This window comes from Microtus ochrogaster, chromosome 10, assembly GCF_000317375.1.
Source record: "Microtus ochrogaster isolate Prairie Vole_2 chromosome 10, MicOch1.0, whole genome shotgun sequence".
NCBI lineage: Eukaryota > Metazoa > Chordata > Mammalia > Rodentia > Cricetidae > Microtus > Microtus ochrogaster.
This window is the reverse complement of record NC_022016.1, coordinates 39,672,501-39,694,966: the sequence shown is the minus strand read 5'-3', so window position 1 is coordinate 39,694,966 and position 22,466 is coordinate 39,672,501. Positions and strand designations below refer to the sequence as shown.

The following is a 22,466-nucleotide window of genomic DNA, read 5'->3' as shown; positions in this document are numbered from 1 at the left end:
ACACAGAGAAACCGTCTTGAAAAACAACATTAATAAAAAGGGCTAGCTGCGCTTATAGGTTAAGATCTTTTAGTCTACCGTGCTTTCAGTAATTTTAGGTTTACAGTAATTAATTATGGGTCCCATTGTCTCTGTATCAAGTGTTCAATTCTACCATTTTAGCAAAAGTAGACAGACAATACATTATTGAGTGAGCAAGTTCCAATAAAACTTTATAGAACAGGTAACCAGCTTGATAAGGCCCATGCTCTATAGTTTTCGGACCATATTCTAAGCAAACGAGTCCTGTAATAGTAGACTTGGACTCTACTTGATTATACTGGATTTAACAAAAACAAAACTAGTTTAGTTGTTGGTCAAGCATTATGGATCTGATATAGATTATGATAAAGATTATGCTCTCAAAATTTTCTCTTGGCAGCCCAGTGGTGGTGGTGGCACCTGCCTTTAATCCCAGCACTTGGGAGGCAGAAGCAGAGCTCAAGGCCATCCTGGTCTACAGAGCAAATTCGAAAACAGCCAGGGCTTCAGAGAAAAACCCAGTCTTGAAAAACTAAAAAAAAAATCTCTTGGTAAAAAATTCCAATACAAGATTGATGGAAACAGCTAATCAAAATGTTGGCTATTTTATCAATAATTAAGAGGTTAAATTATTTATATAATTTGCCTCTGATAAAAAAGGTTTTTCTAAAGAACCAAAAGTTGCCCAGGCTAGTGGACAATATATGTCGAAAAAACACATATAACCTCTCATTTAAATTATGAACCCACAGAAGTCTATTTATATAGTACTTTTCAATCATTTACTGATTAAAAAACAAAATGTTTCCTTCAATGACAAAATTAGCCCAAGACTACATAAAGTAAGAGTTTGGTTTATGTAAAAATACCACCTTTAAAAAATTATAAAAAATAAAATAAAAAAATTATACTCTGGATTGGTTCTCTACTTTCACAATAGGGGACTTGAGGATCGAATTTAGGCCATCAAGCTTGGAGACACACATCTTTTGCTTGATGACTTTAAAATTATCTTAGAGATTGCAAATCACCAACTTATTTTAAAAGAATTCTAATAAAAAACAAACTTAAAATTGTATTAGAGTGTGTATGCCACTTCATACAAATGTCAGGACAACTTTGTGAAGTTGGTTCTCTCCTTCAGTATTTTGACAAATGTGAGTATTTTTTGTTTCTAAAATTCATGAAGTTTTTTAATTTTATTACTTTATAAATAATATCAATCAAAATTCCTATTTCCTCCCCTCCTCACACTTCCCTCCTACTTGCCCACACACCTTCCCCTCTCCTTCCAGTCCTAAGAGAGGGCAGAGTACCCAGCCCTGTGGGAAGTCCAAGCCCCCCCAATCCCCACATCCAGGCTTAGGAAGGTATACATCCAAATAGATAGGATCCCAAAAAGCCAGTACATGCAGTACAGACAAATCCCAGTGCCATTATCATTGGCTCCTCAGTCTGCCCCAATTGTCAGCGACATTCAGAGGGTCCAGTTTGATCCCATGCTCGTTCAGTCCCAGTCCAACATGTGTAAGCTTCTATGTCTGCTATTTGTTGTGTTGTGTGCCCAAGAGACCAGAAAAGGGTGTTGGATCCCCTAGAATTAGAGTTATGGTATGAACTGGCTGATGTGGATCCTGAGAACTAAACTTGGGTTCTCTAGAAGTACAGGAAAAGCTTGTTAACTGCTGAGTCATCTCTCTAGGCCTGAGTTTGTTATTTTTTAAAAAAAAAAAATCTATGTGCATGAGTGTTTTGCCTGCATGTATGAATGTGTATACTGTGTAGGTCTGGCGCTTGAAGAAGCCAGGAGTCAGATCCCCTATAAATCGAGTTACAGTTGTACATCACCACGTGGGTGCTGGGTATTGAACCTGGGTCCTCTACAAGTATAGCCAGTTTTTAAACAATGAGCTGGCTCTCCAGCACCCCCAGTTTTAAAATTAGTACACATAGTAACAGGTTTCCTTACAGCACCAAAATAAAACCTTGATGTGATTTGATAGTGAGAAATGACATGTTTATAAATTCATATTTTTTTATTAAGTTTTATTTAAGTATTATGTATCTGTACCCTATGCATGCCTGCACATATTGTGTGCAAAATGATAATAGGTGGAACTGTTTTACTGTTTTAAAAAGAAAATAACACCTCTAGCCAGTAATCTTCTAGGTGTATTTATATTACCATTTAAATTCTCTAAGATAAAAGGAGAACTGAAAAGTAACATTTCTAGTCATATGCAAATTGTCATCTTTGTTCCTTAGGAATATATGAAAGAATTAAAAGCATGAAATAGTAAAATATTAAGCACAAGACAAAAGCACAAGGAATCAAGTTATTTAGCAAAACCAAAAACCACCCCAAAGTACTCAGATATTCGTAATACTTAATTTATTCAATTGTGGGAGTTGAATAAAATAATGACATATTCTATTTTTATATTAACACTAATAAGAATTTTATTCTTCTTAGCATGATAGTATATGAAACTCTACTAGCTATGACACTCTATCACCACTTACCTATGTGGGCAGCCTTGGCAAATCTTCTGATCAGCAAAAGAACCTCCCAAGACTTTACTTAACATAGCTGGATGCCCTAAGGCTTTTAAAGCTTCATCTAAACTATCCACCAATGAATTAAAGAACTCTAAAGCATCATGTTGTTCACGAAGATTAACAGGTTCACCCCAAAGTCTGTGAAATGAATGCAATATAAAATGTAACATTCACAACAATACGAACATTTTCTAGGGTTGTAGGTAAGGCAATTATAACGACAGCATACTGAAACAACTACATGAAGTAGGAAACATCACAAAAGTCCAGCACTTTACGTTGAAAGTGGTACTCCAGTGGCAAAGAACTGCCACAGAACTACTGGTATAGTTGAAAGAGAGCATGGCTTTAATAAGGGTGGTAGCTTCAGATAATGTTATATACACATGCATTTTGTAACCAGTTGTAGATGCTATTAAAATGAGGTGGTGGATCCAACAGTGATGTTTTCACTAAATTTTTGGATTACAGAGTTGTGTGTATACCTTCATTAAACTAATTTTTTTTTCAAGTGAAAAAGATTTTTACAGTTAATCTATTTTCAGTGATCTGAGGACTTAAAGTTAGACAAACTAAATTAAAATTAAAAACCAACTCATACATACATACATATGTATACATACATATGAAATTAATATAACCTTTTTGCCCTCTTTCAAGTTAAATCTGAATCTAATCACATGGAAACAATTATACAAACCTAACTGTGAGGTTCACTAGAACAGAGTAGAAAACAGCAAAGGCTTAGTGAGAGAGAAAATACCTAGCATTGTAGCATACGCCTACAATCTCAGTATTGAGGTGGCCATGCCAAGAAGATCCTAATTTCAAGGCCAGGCTGGGCTATACACCAGTCTCAAATGATAACAAAAATCAAAACACCAAAATGAAAGTCATAAAAACAAAACAAAAAACAGAGGGAGAAAACTGTAATCAATAGACAAATTGCAGCATAAAGAGGTGAGAAAGTGTTTAATTCTTAGAATAACAGGATCAGAAATTTTAGATTTATAAAAGATTTATAAAGGCAGAAGAATAAAGTAGAGGAAAAAATGAATGAATAGTCAGTCTGTAAAGTTAGAAGATGGGTGTTATGGTGAAAAGTGTAACTGGTGGTACATACAAACTTCCAGTATTGACTGAGTAGGGACTTAATTAGGGAAATATAAGAAACTGCAATTGTTCTTGTTGCTGAGTGTCAAAAAAATAAAAAAATCCTTAAGGGGAAGGGGAAAAAAATACAAGGGGAAACCTCACTCTGCCAGAAGCAGGGGAGGACAGACAACCCTCTAGGTTTCTTTCTTCTTTAAATTATTCTTTGTTTATTTATTATGTATACAATATTCTGTGTGTTATGCCTGCAGGCCAGAAGAGGGCACCAGACCTCATTACAGATGCTTGTGAGCCACCATGTAGTTGCTGGGAATTGAACTCAGGACCTTTGGAAGAGCAGGCAATGCTCTTAACCTGTGAGCCATCTCTCCAGCCCCTCCCTCTAGGTTTCTTTTGTCAGCTGCCTGAAGGTCCCCTGGAGGAGCTATACTTTCCTTTGTTGGGGATGGGAGTTAGGGCCCTTGGGTATTCTAGGCAAGTGTGCAACCAGACTAATTAACTGCAACCCCAACACCTTGAAGCAGCACTATTTAAAAAGCAAACTATATCTTGCTATCAATCAAGAGTGCAGTGTTTCTTTTACTCCTTTTGTTTTCTTTGGAACTCAATTTCTTTGTGTAGCCCTGACTGTCCTGGAGCTCAATCTGTAGAATAGGCTGAACTCAAACTGAAGAGATCTACTAGCCTCTGCTCCTGAGTGCCAGGTGTGCGTCACTGCTGCCACTGCCACCAACCACCACCTGGAGAGTTCATTGTTTCTTTACCTGAGTTTTGTAGGTATTGACTGAAAAACATGAACTAAAGCTTAAGAAAAAACCAACCCAAACCAATCGCAAGAAGTCAATTCCCAAGAGCAGTAGTACATTTATGCTGTCTTTACTGTAAAACCACAGGAAGCATGATATGGGTAGCATAACAGTCGGTGAGGCAGTGTCTCACCATCTGTAATAAATTACAAGACTGTTCACACCAAAGGATTGTTACTAAAGGACCAAGTCTGGTCCTATCTGTTCTTATTCCTTCTGTTCATGGATTTTGCTCCTGTACACAATCCAGCAATGGTGGGTCTCTATCACCCCTTCCTCCTTCAAAAGTCTTGGACTTTTAATCTTTAAAATTACACTTAAAAAAAAAATCCATTCTCTGGATAAACTGGCAGTTGTAAAGATTTCATTGCTGTTACCATCAGAGAAGAAGAAGACAAAACATCATGTATCAACTTTTCATGGAGGTAAACATGGAGGCACACCACCCCATCCAGTAGCCTCCATGAAAAACAAACAAAACAAAAAACAAGGCACCACCACGTGGCAGAGCATAAAAAAAGGAATATGGGTTAATTTAAAATGTAGGATAAAGTTAGTAATACGCCTGAGCTATTAGCTGACCATTTACAATTAATATAAGCCTCTGTGGTAATTAGGAAGCAGCTTCTAGGATAGGAAAACTCCACCTGTAACGAGGTGGTATATCAAATGCCCTTCATTATCAGGTATTTTACATTACAATTCACAACAGTAGCATGTTATAAAGTACCAACTGAATAAAATTTTAGAGCTGGGAGGGGTGACAGGAACATGAACTGTATTAAAGGGTATTATTAACTTTATTAAATGCATTAGGAAAGTTGAGGTGCGCCCTTGTTAGAGGAGGTGTCACTGGGGGTGGGCTTTAAGGTTTCAACAGACCAAGCCAAGACCAGAGTCTCAATCTGTCTGCTGCCTGTAGATCAGGATCTAAAGCTCTCAGCTACTACTCCAGCACCATGACTGTCTGCTCCCCACCATGATAATGGACTGACCATCTGAAACTGTAAGCCCAATCAAATGTTTTCTTTTATAAGAGTTGCCTTGGTCATGGGGTCTCCTCACAGAAATAAAACAGTAACTAAGACATCAAAAAAAGAGATTAGAATGTTGTCCCTATATGCATTAAAATATCACATAGAATCCCACAATCTGTTTAATTTTTAACATCAAAAATAAAACTGCCGTCTTTCCCTATTGGGAAATATTATTTTAAGATATGTTACTTTTGTTTATGCTGCGTTTGTTTAACTCTGTGAAGCTGCGTTACTGTGCCTGTCTGAAACACCTAATGGTCAAATAAAGAGCTGACTGGCCAATAGCAAGGCAAGAGCAGGGATAGGTGGGGGTGGCAGACAGAGAGTATAAAGAAAAAGAAAATCAATGAAAGAGAGGAGCAAGACATCAGGGGCCAGCCATGGAGTCAAGAGTGAAAGTTAAGATTTATAGAAGAAAAGGAAAAAGCCCAGAGGCGAATGGTAGACGGAATAATTTAAGCCAAGCTAAGGTCAGGCACTCTTTTTTTTTTATTTATTTTTTTGATTTATTTATTTACTATGCATACAACATTCTGCCTCCATGTATGCCCGCAAGCTAGAGGAGGGTGCCAGATCTCATTACAGATGGTTGTAAGCCACCATGTGGTTGCTGGGAATTGAACTCAGGACCTCTGGAGAAGCAGCCAGTGCTCTTAACTGCTGAGCCATATCTTCAGCCCAGGTCAGGCACTCTTTAAGAATAAGCCTCCATGTGATTTATTTGGGACCTCGGTGGTAGGCTCCCCAAAAAGTCAAAAGAGTAAAACATAACCGGACATTTCTCTCATTATGACAGTCCTAGGGAAAAACTATGGACTCTTATGGGCAAAAAGAAGAAAACAGTCTAAGGATAGTTGGAGTGTAACTATTGCTTAAAATCTCAACGTAAAGATATCTGAAGATATGTATTATAGGAATATGAGCTATTCATCAAGTTTTAAGATGTGTTTTAAGACTGACTATCCATCCATACTTTACCTGAACTGTTTCCAAAACCCTCTTGGCACGTAGTATTGTAGTCGAGAAGCAGCTAAATGCCCAAAGATAACCTGAAGGTGTCTTAGAACACCAATATTGTACTCTTTCCTATCTTCTGTTTTACTCAGTGCTGGTTTATCTTCGAATTGTTGAGGATATCCAAACACATCATCCCTGGGATCAACATTGCTCTAGAAACCAAAAAGATATCATTAGTGAACTAATCAGAAGTGTAGTAAAATAAGTCGAGATAAATTCCAATTAGTGAACATATACTATTGTTTCCAAAAGCACTTAATTTTCAAAAGGTGTATACATTTTATTTTTTTTTTTTATTTTTTTGTTTTTCGAGACAGGGTTTCTCTGTGGCTTTGGAGCCTGTCCTGGAACTAGCTCTGTAGACCAGGCTGGTCTCGAACTCACAGAGATTCGCCTGTCTCTGCCTCCCGAGTGCTGGGATTAAAGGCATGCGCCACCACTGCCCGGCAGGTGTATACATTTTAATGTATTACTTTATAGTATTACTTATTTCTGCCCCTTCACAATGAATGAGAATATACACATTAATAGTTGTAAAAGAATGAAGCTAAAGCCTCCTTAATATTAGTTTAAAAAAATCATTTCACTGTTTTAGCAGTAACCCATATAATTAACTTAATAAATAAATGTGATTATAAAAAAAAAAAACCTCGGGGCTGGAGAGATGGCTCAGAGGTTAAGAACATTGCCTGCTCTTCCAAAGGTCCCGAGTTCAATTCCCAGCAACCACATGGTGGCTCACAACCATCTGTAATGGGGTCTGGTGGCCTCTTCTGGCCTTCAGGCATACACACGGAATATTGTATACATAATAAATAAATAAACATTAAAAAAACCCAACTCATTCTGCACCAAGTCCTAAAAGTTAGAGCTAAAACAACAAAAATCTAAGGAAAAATCTTCAAGACATGGTAATTGGTAATGATTTCTCATCATGACATCAAAGGTACAAGCAACATGAAAATCGACAAGTTGGATGGATCTCAGGAAAATGAAAAAGTTTTGCATAAATACACTGCCAAGAGAAGCAGCTAATTTAGTGTGGGAGAAAAATGGAAAATCACTTATCTGATGAAGTAGAACCCAGAATATATAGGACTCTTGAAACTCTCAATTCAAATTTTAAAATGCAAAAACGCTGACAATTCCAGCACTTAGGAGGCAGAAGAAGGAAGACTTCAAGTATGAGGTAATTCTGATCTACATAGCAAGTTGCAGGCCAGCCAGAACTACATATAATTAGACCCTCCTTAAAAAAAATAAAAAAGCAGCAAGCTTTAAAGAGGTTTTCTTCAAAGATGTTCTACCTTAAACTCAACTAGAATACCTATTCTGCTAAGAACTAAAAGCAGGGTCTAAGAGATTTCTGTGTATTCATGCTCATAAAAGCATGAGCTAAAATGAGGAAGCAATCCAAGTGTCTGTGACAGATAAACGATAAACAAAATGTGCTACATACAGCCAGTAAAAAGTATTATCCTCTGGCAGGAGGAAGCTCACAAGTTAAAGGTTAGTCTGTACTATTCTCAAACAAAATGAAACAACCAAAAGAAAAAAAAAAACCTCATCAGTCACAGAAGGGCAAATATTATATAATTCCAGTTATATGAAGCACTTATGAGTAGTCAAATTTATATAGGGAAAAAAGTCACTGTCAAGGGCTGTTGCCAAGGTTGAAAGTTCTTTAAATGCGTACAGAGTTTCACTTTTAAAAAAATTATTTATTATGTATATAGTGTTCTGGGCACCAGATCTCAGATCTCATTATAGATGGGTGTGAGTCACCATGTAATTGCTGGGAATTGAACTCAGGACCTCCAGAACAGCAGACAGTTCTCTTAACCTCTGAGCCATCTCTCCAGCCCCAGAGTTTCACTTTTGCAAGATAAAAAGTTTTGGATATGGTGGTAATGATGCACAACAATAAGTGCATTTAATACTATTTAACTGTACAGTAAAACATGGTTAAGATCAGTGTATTGTAAAACCTTGGAAAATAAATAGTAGAGTTGAGTACTGCAGAATGTGCCTGAAGTCCCAGCCACTTGTGCAGATCACTTGAGCCCAGCCCAGGAGTTAAAAATGGGCAACCTGGGCAAAACAGTCAGATCCTTAACAAAAACAAATAGCAGTAAAAGATATAACATGAAAATTGCCAAGGTTCAAAATCATGAGAGCCACAAAGGAAAACTTATAGTTCAGTGGACATTTTGTGTTTGACCTTTGATATAGGAATAGACACTATGTAGGGTCCTAGCCAGGTTTGGATATAAGCACCTCCTATGAAACTTTTGTAAAAAGTAAAAATACTCAGTCCCCAATCCCTGGATCATTTAAGCCTAGTATGTCTGGGAAGAGTTGGTTTAGAAGACCCAGAAATGGTAAACTGTTTCTTTAAAACAAATCCAATTTTCCTGAATGAAGGGAAGAAAAGAAGAAATAGCCAAAAACATTTACAACAAGAATAGTATACTTGGGCTTCTCACTTCAATTCCCACTAACACTACAAACAGGGATAGATTAAACATTTAAAAAAGGGACATAGGGTGGGTATAGACATGACCCAACTTCAGTACTGCCACATTCTCTTCTTTGAAAACAGGCATCCTAAGTATCTGCTCTGGCTACTTTACAGGCAGCTTAAAAAAAGCATTGTCATAACAAGATCATGTGAAAAATATTTGAAGTAGAGAAGAGTTTTAAGTAGGTAGAGATATGACTGGGATGGGGGATGGTATATAAAAAAATCATGTAAGCACAGAAAAAAACAGCCTAGCATGGCATATACACTATAATACTGGCACCTGCAAAACTCAAGGTGGAGACCTTCAGAGGCTAGCTTGAACAGCATAGCAGGAATATCCCCTCAAAAATCATGGACACAAAAATGGGAAAAAAGAAAAGTGAATATGATTTTAAGTTGTGTGACCCAAGACAATTCTTTGTCCAATGTGTACCAGAAAACCAAAAGGGGTGGTCATTGCTGATTTAAACTAGTCAAAGTTCAACTTTTATCAAATACTACATAAAAAAGATGCATTGGAGACATCATACTAGGAGGTAGTCCAAGTGGGAGAGGCCAAGCTAATGCCAACTTTTATAGTTTTGACAGTCTAAGGAAGGAAAATACACCAGAAATAGCTCTTCATATCCAATGACAGCATTTGTGGATTCATGAAGGTCAATATTGGGAGGAAAACTGATTCTGTACCACACATGGACAGACTTTTAGAAATATTTTCTATGTAATACAACAACTACATAGCACTGACACTAAAGTATTATATAAAATCTATAGATAACCTAAAGCATGTAAAAGGATTTGTGTAGGGTCTATTCAAACTATTTGTAAATGCTAGTAAGTGGATTTTGATCTCCTGCGGTGGGGGTGAGGGAATCTGGAAGGGGATCCTGGACCAATCTCTTGTGGAAACTGGTGACTATACTAGCCTCCCTCAGTCGCCTTTGGGAGAATGGTATCAGTTATTAGAATTTCAAACAGAAAAAACAAGTATTATAAGCAAAATTTACCTCATTGTCCTGCTTCTCATCCCCAGAAGTATCATCATCTACATCACTACCTGTGCCTTCAATTGCAAGAATACCGTTCCTGATGGAGGGAATCATATAGAGTTGCTGAATCACGGAATTCATATAACAAGTAGCACCGGCATTTTTCAGCCCCACAAATCCTTTAGGTGGGCGGGGTCCAACAGGTGGCAGGTATTCCCACTCAGTAAGTGCTTCACAAGCTGAAAAATAAAGAGTTTTATAGCATAAGCATGAATCATTTTGTCTTTTCCAAGCCCTGTTAAACTGTCAAAACAATTAACACTATTACCTGGGCAGCCATTGGAGTTAGGGCTCTCACTTGGCATTTTTTCCACTAATAAATGCATTTAAGACAGATAGCGACCCACCAATCTAAAATCCTATTTGTTTTTGAGACAGGGTCTCATGTAGCCAGACTGGCCTGGAACTATTGATGCAACCCAGGATAATCTTGCTTTTTATCACTCCAGTGATTGGATTACAAGTATGCACCACCATGCCTACTTTATATAGTATGAGGAAATGAAAGTCACTGCATTCTACCAACTGAGCCACATCTTTGACTCCAACAAACTCCGTATTTTTAATCTGGTGCTGCTTCTATGGCAGTCTCTTTGATATATTCACATATGATGGGATACAGCTAACATTTCCTTGTTCAGTTTGGTTTTATCTGTACTATTCAGTCATTATTTACTTTTTGAAAAATATTTTTATTAATGTGTATGTGCATACACGTAAGCCAGAGATATGTGTAAAACCCCTGGAGTTGGAGATATAGGTATTTGTGAGCCACTCAATGTGGATGCTGAGAACCAACCTAAGGACCTCTACAATAGTAGTAAGCGTTCTTAACCATTGAGCTATTTTTCCACCCCATTATTAACTTTTACTTTATATACATCACAATACATGATGGTTTGCTCAGCTTTAATGAAATAAAACTTATTCATTCATGTTTGTGGTTTCAATAATCCCAAATAGCCAGAATTTATGTCCTAGTCCTGACACTTGGAAATACAGTTAAAACTAGCTTTGTTTATTTTTTCACACCATGTTATTTTAAGCAGCAAATCAGATGGTAGATATATATCAGCTGTATCAAGTGGAAAACAAAGTGACAAGGGATTAGAGTGATGGCTCAGTGGTTCACTGCACTGGCTGTTCTTCCAGAGGACCTGAACACACAGAGAAGATATAAATGATGATATGGCTATCAAAAATGCCAGAATAGATGGCGAGAAATATACTTTTTTTAAGCACTTGTTAGCTTTCATTTTAGACAGAGCCTTGGAATGCAGTCCTAGCTGTCCTGGAATTTGCATACAGGTCAGTATGGCCCTTTTGAATGACATGCACCTCATAGTTTGGGCCATTTGAACTTGGTCCCCAGTTTGCAGCACCATTTGGTTACGTTTACAATGTGTGGCATTATTAGAGGAAATATGTTACTTGGGGCAGGCTCTGAGGTTTCAGAAATTATGTGCTATTTCCAGTTCATTCTGTTTCCTGTTTGCAGTTCCAGGATGTGAGCTCTTCTAATGTTCCTCCTACCTGTTGCCATACTTTCTGAGATGGTGATAGATTTATCCCTCTGAAAATGTTAGCCCAAATAAACCCTTCCTCCTGTAAGTTGTCTTGTTCATTGTGTTTTATCATAGTAATAGGAAAGTAACTAATACAAACAGGTTGGCTTCAAACTCATAGCAAACCTTCCAGATACTGAGATTACAGGTGTGTATTGCCATACCCAATTCATACTTAAAATTTAACATGCAAACGTAGTACTCAAAAGGCAAATACCTCTCCATTAAGCTTAAAAAATTTTCATCTTACTATATTTAAATTTGCTAGAATAGCTAAATGTCTAATTTTAAGGTACTTTTAACAACTGTATTTTCTATTCTGGGATACAATGTAATAAAAAAATAATTTTACAGACTTTTAAAAAATTTATATAGTGTTGAGGATTTATGTATTGTATAGTATATATTCTGATTGAGCAATCTATCGATCTAACATATGGATCTATCTATATCCATGTGAAGAAACATGTATTTAACCCCAGCATTTGGAAGGCAAGATCTCTTATGAGTTTGTATTCAATCATGACTCCATAGTTAAATGTCTTAAAAGAAAAAAAAATCAAGTCAGATGGGTGGTGGTGGTGCACACTTTTTAACCTGGAACTCGGGAAGCAGAGGCAGGCAGGTCTCTGAGTTTGAGGCCAGCCTGGTCTACAAAGCGAGTTCCAGGACAGACAGGGCTACACAGAGAAATCCTGTCTCAAAAAACAAAAACAAAAACAAAACAAACAAACAAAAAACCAATGAAACAAAACACAATACAACAACAAGAACAAATGTGAATTCATTTCTCTATGAATGCCTGATAAGACTCTTGAGTCATGAGATTTAGGTTTTGGTTGCATTTACTAAGGCTACTGACTACAATGAAGATAGATTGCATTTCAGATTTGAGAGATGACATTTAGTTTGCCAACTACTTGCACTTGTACCTATGTTTCCATATATCTATTTGCTAAAAAATCTCAAGATTGGTTACTAACAAAAATAATAAGATGTTTGTAAAAAGAACAGAATTTAAAAGAACCATCTCCACAATTTTATGTTTTAATGTACTTACTAGTTATTGCTGTACCAATGTAATACATTTCAGTCAAAGAATCTACTATCTGTTTGAGGTTTCTCACACAGCCAACAGCTAATGCTACAAGTAACTCAAAACCAGCATTAATCGTAGCTGGTGAACCACAGACAGGAATAGCCTGTTCAGCTGGAAGCTCTCCATTTCTCATATACTGCAGGTAAACATTGGATGCAGGAAAGATGAAATCGTCGATTAATTCCTAAACAGTTGAAAGAGAGAATACATATTAGTAATGACATATTCCGAATTTATCTTTTAAGAAAATCATTTTAAAGTTTATTACAACTTAAGACTTTTTTTTTTTCTTTTTCTTTTTGGTTTTTCGAGACAGGGTTTCTCTGTGGTTTTGGAGCCTGTCCTGGAACTAGCTCTTATAGACCAGGCTGGTCTCGAACTCACAGAGATCCGCCTGCCTCTGCCTCCCGAGTGCTGGGATTAAAGGCGTGCGCCACCACCGCCCGGCCAACTTAAGACTTTCTTACATCACAGAAAACATAGTGGGGCTTCTAGTGAAAATATCCTAATTTTAAAAACTCTTTACCTACGCAACCTATTTCTTACTTATTTTTAGGTATTAAGACAGAAGTGATTGCTATAGTATCATTTATATTTACTCAGAATCTACATAGCCCAGCCTGAATTTGAACTCCGAGATCGTAGTGCCTGGCTCTATTTTACATTTACTTTAAAAAAATCAAATGGTTATCAATATAAAAAACTTTGACTAAAATTATACTAAAATGACATTTTATCACCTAAATTACCCTGTTAAAAGACTTAAAGCATTAATACAAGCTCGGCAGTGGTGGTATACTCCTTTAATCCCAGCACTTGGGAGGCAGAGGCAGGGGAATCTCCGTGAGTTCAGAGGCCAAGCCTAGTCTACAAAGTGAGTTCCAGGACAGCTAGGACGGTTACACAAAGAAACCCTGCCTCGAAAAATTGAGAAAAACAATTTATATATGATGTAGTCTTAACAAAACAGGGGTAGGCAAATCTAAGTTCTAGGCCAGCCTGCTCTACATAGCAAATTCCAGGATAGTCAAACCTACTATATAGAGAAACCTTGTCTTAGAAAACAAAACAAAGAAAAAAGGGACTTAGGAACAGTTCAGATTTTTTAGAAAAGAAAAATTAAGTAACACTTTACACTGACATTTTATATGCATATAGAAACACGCCTAGAAACCTGACATGGCTACTGGAAGACATAACTGCTTTACATTATCTAAACAAACATTGCAACCTTGGTAAAGATTCTTAAAAGGTAGGTTTTATAAAAGGTAATGATAACACAAAGACTTAATACTATCAATCAGATTCAATGACAACACTTACAAGGATAGAATATGTAGTTTAAAATCCAGAAAACAGAACTTACTTTAATGAGATTAGCACCTCCCTTTTCACAACCAATATGAAACTTTTTCTCAGGAGTCTGAAAAGCCAGTAGCTCTTTTGTAACCCCAAGGTGTCCTTCCAAGATTGTCTCTTCAATACCCGTTTCACCTGTTCTTTTAACATCATCCTGCCAAAGGGGGAAAAAATTCAATGATGAACTTATGAAATGGAAGAATCTGAACAAGATAGCTAAAAGAACATGAGACTATTTTAAACCTTTCCAGTCAAGCAAGTTAAAATTATCTTGAAATTTCTAGAAATATGCTTTATGGATTTCTAGAAGAAATGCTAATCTGAAGGCTAAAATCTGCTGTAGTTTGGGGTGTGAAATGTCCCCTATAGGCTATGTTTAAACACTTTGGTCCCCAGCTGCTGGTGGTATATGGGACACTTGAAAAACCTTCAGGAGGTAGAATCCTCCTGGAGGAAATATATTAGTTACTAGAAGGATGTGTTTGTTGGCTTCACCCTATCTGGTTCTTTAGTTTAAGTATAATGGATTGGTCAGCTTTCTGTTTCTGCTGCCATACTTTTTTTGATGTGGACTCTTAAACCCCCTCACCCTTGTAGATCTCCCTTACAGATCATCTCAGAAATAAAATTTTATACAAGTCTTCAAAAGAGTTATAATCAAAATTAAGTGTATCTGACTACTTTTGGGGGGAACACCAGCATTTTATTTATTCATTCTTTTCTCCCCCTCTCTCTCCAAACAGGGTTTCTCTGTGTAGATTTTGCTGTCCTGGAACTTGCTCTGCAGACCAGGCTCACCTCAAACTCACAGAGATCCACCTGTCTCTGCCTCTCTAAGGCTGGGATTAAAGGTGTGCGCCACTACCACCAGGACAGCATTTTCTTTAAATGATAATTTGCTGAAAGACGAAAAAGCTAAAACTGCAGCTGAACCTGAGTATGCCAAATCATCCCCGCTACCTTACTATGTAGCCCTCAATTCATACAAATGTGCTTGCTTCTGCACCTACTAGGTTTAAAAGCATGTACCATCATGCTCAGCTTTTTATGTATGTGTTCTCTGTCTGTAGGTATGCCTGCATTCCAAATGAGGGCATCAGATCTCATTACCGATGGTTGTGAGCTGCTAAGTGGTTGCTGGGAATTGAACTCAGGAGCTCAGGAAGAGCAGCCAGTGCTCTTAACCGCTGAGCCATCTCTACAGCCCATGTATTCTAAATCTTAAGTACACATTTTCTGTAAGTAGTAATGCATTCATTCTGTAAAGCACAACCCAACAACACAATGCATGTCCTTTGGTTCTGTTTTAGTTTAGATTTATTCACTTCACCAAAATGTTCTAAACTATGAACCATTATTAATGAAGCATTTAACAATGATAAAAAACAAACATAGCATTAATTGTGACTTACCCTAATTCTTTTAAGCCAATCAATTTCATTATTGAGAAGAACTTCAGCATTGGGTACATTAATATTACTGTTGTAAGCATAATTAAGAAGGTGCCGTAAAAGGGTAAAGTAGTCGCCTGAATGTTTAGCCCTCTCTCTGGCTGTGCTCTGAAAATGGGAAAATACAGTATGTTCATGCTTGGAATTTCTTTTATTCAAAACCCTGAGTCTTACTGATTAAGTATAAATTGCCCTAACTGATACAAACTAAATTCACAAATTCCTGAATATACTAGTCGAAGGAATTAGTTACACTAGTTAACTTAGTAAGTTAACTTAACTAGTTAAGTGTCTTACCCCCAAAACAGTGAAGAGCAGAGTAATGAAGAAAAGTAGAGGTCTGTGTCCCATGCAACATCTGGTGCACATTAAGAAGAATTGCTCCTGTGCTACTTGACGAACCGTTCTGAAATGGAAATTATTAAGAACATAAAGTAATATCCACTTAAGCAGTCATAAAAAATACATAAGTAAATGAGTTTACCACAGCAAGTCCAAGGCTGAGACCAAACACTGTTTCTGAACAGGTTTCAAACTCTTATAGGTAGAAAAATGCTCTATAGCAAGTCGTAAAACATCCACCACCAACCCCCACACAGAATTTTCATCCAAGTGCATTTTATATGGGGTCAAAGGGAATTATGTTATCAGAGAAAGGATATTGCTGTAGGTAGTACTGTTGTACTGGTTCCAAAAGCATGGCCCCCAGATGAGCAACATCAGTATCACCTGGAAACTTGTTAAAAGTGCCAGTTCTCAAATCTGATGAGAAACAGTGGTAGGCCTGGCCAAGAATGTGCCAACAAATCTTTCAGGTGATTAAGATATTCTCTAAGGACAAAGTATTTATACAGTATGTTTTCTAAGGGGACTAATGACATTATGGGAATTTTATCTAACAATTATGGACCAATCTTTCACCTAAGTTTACATACTACATAAACTTCACGGAGAGCAGAGACAACTCTGTTTGACATGGTGCTTCTAGAACCTCAAAGAGCTGAGACACGGTATGTGTCCAAGAACTAGTTACAATTAAATCAATGACAATAAAACTTTCAGATTTGAGCCGGGCGGTGGTGGCGCACGCCTTTAATCCCAGCACTTGGGAGGCAGAGGCAGGCGGATCTTTGTGAGTTCGAGACCAGCCTGGTCTACAGAGCTAGTTCCAGGATAGGCTCCAAAGCCACAGAGAAACCCTGTCTTGAAAAACCAAAAAAAAAAAAAACAAAAAACAAAAAACAAAAAACAAAAAACTTTCAGATTTGGGCCTAAATTTAAAATTTAAGATTTGAGCATTCCCTAATTCAAAAATCTTTCCTTCAATACCAGCATGCAAATGCATTATTAAAAGACACTAAATGTACAGAGCTGTCCAACCATCATAAAGTTTTCTCAAAGAGGCAGCAAGCTTTCCTGTTCTGTTTGGATTCCATGGAAAGAGTGTTTCTGGGTTTCTCTCTCTCTCCCCACCTCCCATCACCCCCTTTTCTTTTTCTTTTTTTTCTTTGTTTCTTTTGGAGACAGGGTTTCTCTGTGAAATCCTGAAACTCACTCTGTGGATAAGGCTGGCCTCAGGATCTGCCTGTCTCTGCCTTCTGAGTACTGAAAACAAAGATGTATGCTACCACTGCCTGGTTGAAAGAGTTTCTTTTTTTTTAAACTTCATCTTTATTTATTATTTATTTTTAATTAAAAATTTCCACCTCCTTCCCTTCTCCCATTTCCCTCCCCCTAGCCCCTCCCCCTCCAGTCCAAAGAGCAGTCAGGGTTCCCTGCCCTGTGTGAAGTCCAAGGTCCTCCCCACTCCGTCCATGTCTAGGAAGGTGAGCATCCAAACTGGCTAGGCTCCCACAAAGCCAGTACATGCAGTAGGATCAAAACCCAGTGACATTGTCCTTGGCTTCTCAGTCAGCCCTCCTTGTCCAACACGTTCAGAGAGTAAGAAAGAGTTTCTTAACTGGCCAGACAGACTGTGTTCAAAGAAATTACTTAAGGTTCTTTTCTTATCAGTATATTTTCACTTGATACTACACTGTATCACATTAGTGTGCTGTCAGGAGTAGGCAAGTTGAACCTGACTCATTAATGTGTAACAGCAACACCTACTAGTTTTTTTTGTGGTTGTTTTATGAGACATAACCTCACTATGCAGTCCTTGTTGTCTTGGAACTTGAGATGTAGAGCAACCTAGTCTCAAATTCACAATGGTATCCATGCCTCTGCCTTCAGAGTGTTGAGATTAAAGGTGTGAGCCCACCATACCTGGCCTAATTAGTTTTATAATTTACTTACATGTGAAAAATCAGACTAAGACTAATATAAATGGATGGAAACCATTTTCTACAAATTTGAATGCCTTAAAGTTGAACGATTTACATAAAAAGCAGCTTGAAACATTACTGCTACTGATTAAATGCTCTTGAGATAAAAAAAAAAAGAGGGATTTACGCTAAGTAATTAATCTTTATTTTAGTATGATGTTTCTATGTAGCCCTCTTTTAAATTTCACATTAAAGTAACAGTTGGCACCTAGGAATTTACAACAGGAGGCCAATAAATATCCAATATTGTAGACTAAAACTAAACAAATTCAGATTAGATTAAACATTGTTAAATGAAAATTTCTTCAACATTAATGTACTGTGGAGAGTATTTGGTTTCTCTGATACCTTGTGCTAACATAAACTTGTACTTAAAAAAATAAAGCTTCTTAAAATTAAAAACAAACTTACTTGCTGTGACAGTGCAATAGTAAGTCAATAATGAATGTCTGCCAAGCTTTTTCTTTACTTAGAGCATCTAAGGCTGTTGGAATCAAGGCGAAACACAATGTCATCACTTCCAATGCTTCACAGCAAACCTGTTCATCTTCCAAGTCTGGCTCATTGCCTGCATTGGTCTGTGAAATTATATTAGAAACAAATTACTTAAAGATTCTTTTAAAGAAAAATCATATGTAACATGAAAGTCTAAGGGGAGATCCCTCATTAGGGGCTGGGGAACAGAGAGAACAAGAAAGGGAGGAGGAAAAGAAGAAACAACAAAAATTTTGGTTACAAAGTGCAATAAAAAAATTCTAATGCTTTATAAATTCACTTAAAAAGTGCTTAAGAGGAAAATATGACTTCAAAAACTTAAGTGTTTACAATTTACCTACTCATTAAATTACATGGTCCTTCTTTTTACTCATATCTCTTGAGGCCTTTCGGAATAATTTGGAAATGAAAATAAAGTCTAATATCAATACTTTGCTGTGACTCAAAAAGGGTTAAAGACATATACTAAACATATATAATCATTAACCATTTTCTAGTAAGAAGCTTCTGAAGACCAACAACCAACCATTCCTTTTCCTGTGAACCACAGTAGGTTAAAATAGCTCTATTATCTAGCTTTTCTACTGTGCAATTAAAAAAAAAATCAATCTCCTTGGACAATTGCTCAGTAAGGGTTTCAAAAATCTTCCTAACTCCTAATATGCGGTGATTTTATTGAAAAGTCAGTACTATAGTAATGTGAATGAACTAGGCTTTCAATTATTTTGCTGAATGAATACTGAAGACTGTACCAAACAGATAATATGGGAACATACAAACAGTAAAAAGGACAATGAGTTTGATACAAAGGGGAAGTTCTACTAAGTCAGTGAATCAGTCCTTACTATTCAACTTTTTCTTAAGAATGTAGCAGTGTGGCCTGGAGAGTTGGCTCAGCAGTTAAGAGCATTGTTGCTCTTATATAGGAACAAGGTCCAATTTATAGCACTTGCGTGGTGGCTTTCAGCTGTCTATAATTCCAGTGCTAGGGGATCCAACACCCTCTTCTGACCCCTGAGAGAAGTGGGCATTCATGGCACATATATGTGCATGTAGGCAAAACACTCATACGCATAAAATAATAAAATAAATAAAACTAAAAACCAAAACAAAACCCCCAAAGAATGCAGTAGTATCCAAGGGATAGGTAGGTATACATGACAGAACCCTAACTAATATAGGACTGAAAGATAATGAGAAAACAAATGTGAAAAAATTGAGATAGTCTCACTTCAGTGAAAACAGAAAAATCTCTTTTAATTTTAAAGCAGCCTCACAGGATTAAATTCTTTATTTTCAAAGTAAATATTCAATTATAGCTGCAATTATTACTATGAAAGTGATTGGATACTTTAAAATGAATACAGTATAAGTATAGTCATATACATAATTCACTAACATTCATTTTTATGTAAGGGATATATTTCTCTTACAACTCTTACCTTCTCATAAATTTTTGTGATTTCTTCATTTGGGCTGAATACCAGCTGTAATCCCCCACATCCTGATGTCCAAATAATTTTTTGTATAGCTCTAATTACACAAATATCAGGCATATATCTTGAGGCCTACAAAAATAATAATTAAAACTGTTGTTCAGACTATTAGTGCTGATCATCACAAAAATGACAATGATTGCACTCCCAGGTTTTTACAACAGAAAAAGTCAAATACTTGTATAGAATTTTCACAGCAGTTTTATTCATATCTAAAAAAAGGGAGAAAAAACCCCAAGTATATTTTGGCAAATATACAAAGTATGGCACATTCATAATGGGAAATATACAGGTTTATTTTATATATAAAAGATATATTTCTAAGTATATGCATATTTGTATTTGTGTGTGTGTGTTTTGAGACAGCCTATGTAGCTCTGGCTGTCCTAGAGGTCTCTATGTATACAAGGCTGGCCCAGAACTCAGAGATCCAACCTGCCTCTGCCTCCCAAGTACTGGGACTAAAGGTATGTGTCACCACAACCAGTTTATAACAGGATAATATTTAACAAAAACGAATTAACTAAGGAGTCTTAGAACACTGACAATTCACAAAGTCATTAACTTGTTTTTATTTAATTCATTTTTTGATCCAGTCTTGCTAGCCTTCTTGTTATCCTTCTGCTTCAGCATCCCAAGTGTTGGGATTACAGGCATATGATCCAAATGAATAAAATGAGAGAAAATGAAAACCCTCTTAGCAAGTCATGCTGGCTCACACCTTTAGTCTCAGCACTCAGGAGGCAGAAACAGGAGGGATCTTTGAGTTCTGTCAGCCTGGTCTACACAAAGTGAGTTCCAGGACAGCTGGGACTGTTACATAGAGAAACCCTGCCTTGAAAAGCAAAGCAACAAAGAACAAAACAAAAGATTCTCTTTCATCAGGACAGAAAAATTACTGGTTACCTGGGACTAGTGCCTGGAAAGAATGGACTGAAAAAACAGAACAAAACACAAACAACAACAACAACAACAAAAAAAACACCACAAGAAAGAATTACAGAAATATTCTGTCTTAGAGCTATAGGTGTAAAACCCTGGATCTGATCTTGAGATGCAATGGCAAAGAAAAAAAATATTCTGTGTAGTGCTTATATTTTAAAAAGAAGTATTGGGGCTGGAGATGGCTCAGAGGTTAAGAGCACTGACTGCTCTTCCAAAGATCCTGAGTTCAATTCCCAGCAACCACATGTACTGAGATCTGGCGCCCTCCTCTGGCGTGCGGGCATACATGGGGGCAGAATGTTGTATACCTAATAAATAAATCTTTAAAAAGTATCAGCTGTACACTTTGAAAGAATGCTGTCTATTATACAAAAAGCTGATGAAAAATATTGTACTAATATTAAGTTGACGTTAGGAAAACATTATCTAAACTGAACCAGGCAAAACACATGTAATAAAATAAAAATTAAAGAAAATTTAGAGTAACACTTAAGACAAGTAAAGCATTATATGTGTGTTACTGCACAAAATTATAATACTATAAAGTAATTTGCATATTTATATAGAAATAATTTTGTGCAGTAACACTATGACACAACTACACACACACACATATATTACTTTTAACAATACTAACCTCATCAGAAATCTGCTGAGCAAGACGAACAGACACATTTCTAAGCATGCATTCAGACGACGGGTTAGGAATGCTCTGAAGGGCACTTTGTAGCACCACTGCTTGATCATGAGTTACTTGGTTGACCTGAAAAAATAAAAAGTTAAAACATTGAGTATTCTGTATATAACTTCATCCAAACATTTGTACCCTACTCAGCAACTTAAAATGATTCCCTTAAGATGTTTTCTTTCCTCAGTAATACACAAAGCACTCCACTTTGCCAACATGGCATCCAAGTAGCACAAATTTCTATACAATCCCTTATTGTAGATTAATCTAACCCATGTCTCTCTAAGAACAGATCAAGTTCAATCTCATCTAAAGATACAGCAAATCATGACTATTTTTTCTTACCTGTGCACCCTTTGGGTAGACCCTGCTCATAATCTCCAGTTATCAAATTCTACTTTGCAAGTGAGAAAAATTACAACTATTAAAAAAAGCCTAACATACAAAGAATAGTGGTATTTTTACTTAACAGTATACTAAGATTTTCAATGAACAAGAGGCATATGAAGTAGTTTGAGTAATTCTGACTTTGATTTCTAATTTCTATGTATTGTTAATGTTTAAGATATCCCTACACTAAGTTTTTAACTGTCCACAAATACTTGACAATTATAATACCTTAATATCTGCAACTGGCAAATGGCATATTCTCAAAGTATTATAGAAGAGATAGAAAAGGAAGCATGTTACTGGCTTTTGTGTATATTGTATACATCATTAAGAAGTCAAATGTCATAAATTAAAGTATGAATCTGTTTTCATCCTAACAAGAGCCCTTTCCTCATTGGGTGAGATACAGGATCCCAACTAAACTCTTAGCCTTCCTCATGTTGTTAAAGCTACCCAGAACCACTCTTTCCCCTTTAACCTATTAAGAATTACTTTAAAATATATATAGTATGTATGTATGTATCTATA

The 22,466-nt window shown here is 36.6% G+C and overlaps 1 protein-coding gene across 7 annotated transcripts in view; it reads right to left on the bottom strand.

The window, feature by feature from the left end:
* Window positions 1–22,466, bottom strand: part of Usp9x (ubiquitin specific peptidase 9 X-linked) — a 107,303-nt gene that overhangs the window by 17,745 nt on the left and 67,092 nt on the right. For all 7 annotated transcript variants that reach the window (XM_013348365.2, XM_013348364.2, XM_013348367.2 and 4 more), the window contains 10 exons: window positions 21,498–21,623; window positions 19,862–19,987; window positions 18,336–18,502; window positions 15,898–16,006; window positions 15,562–15,708; window positions 14,157–14,303; window positions 12,752–12,974; window positions 10,085–10,305; window positions 6,515–6,705; window positions 2,545–2,718 (listed from right to left, as the gene is read on the bottom strand). In XM_013348365.2, coding sequence (XP_013203819.1) covers window positions 2,545–2,718; window positions 6,515–6,705; window positions 10,085–10,305; window positions 12,752–12,974; window positions 14,157–14,303; window positions 15,562–15,708; window positions 15,898–16,006; window positions 18,336–18,502; window positions 19,862–19,987; window positions 21,498–21,623 — 1,631 coding nt within the window. The remainder of the gene's footprint in view (window positions 1–2,544; window positions 2,719–6,514; window positions 6,706–10,084; window positions 10,306–12,751; window positions 12,975–14,156; window positions 14,304–15,561; window positions 15,709–15,897; window positions 16,007–18,335; window positions 18,503–19,861; window positions 19,988–21,497; window positions 21,624–22,466) is intronic.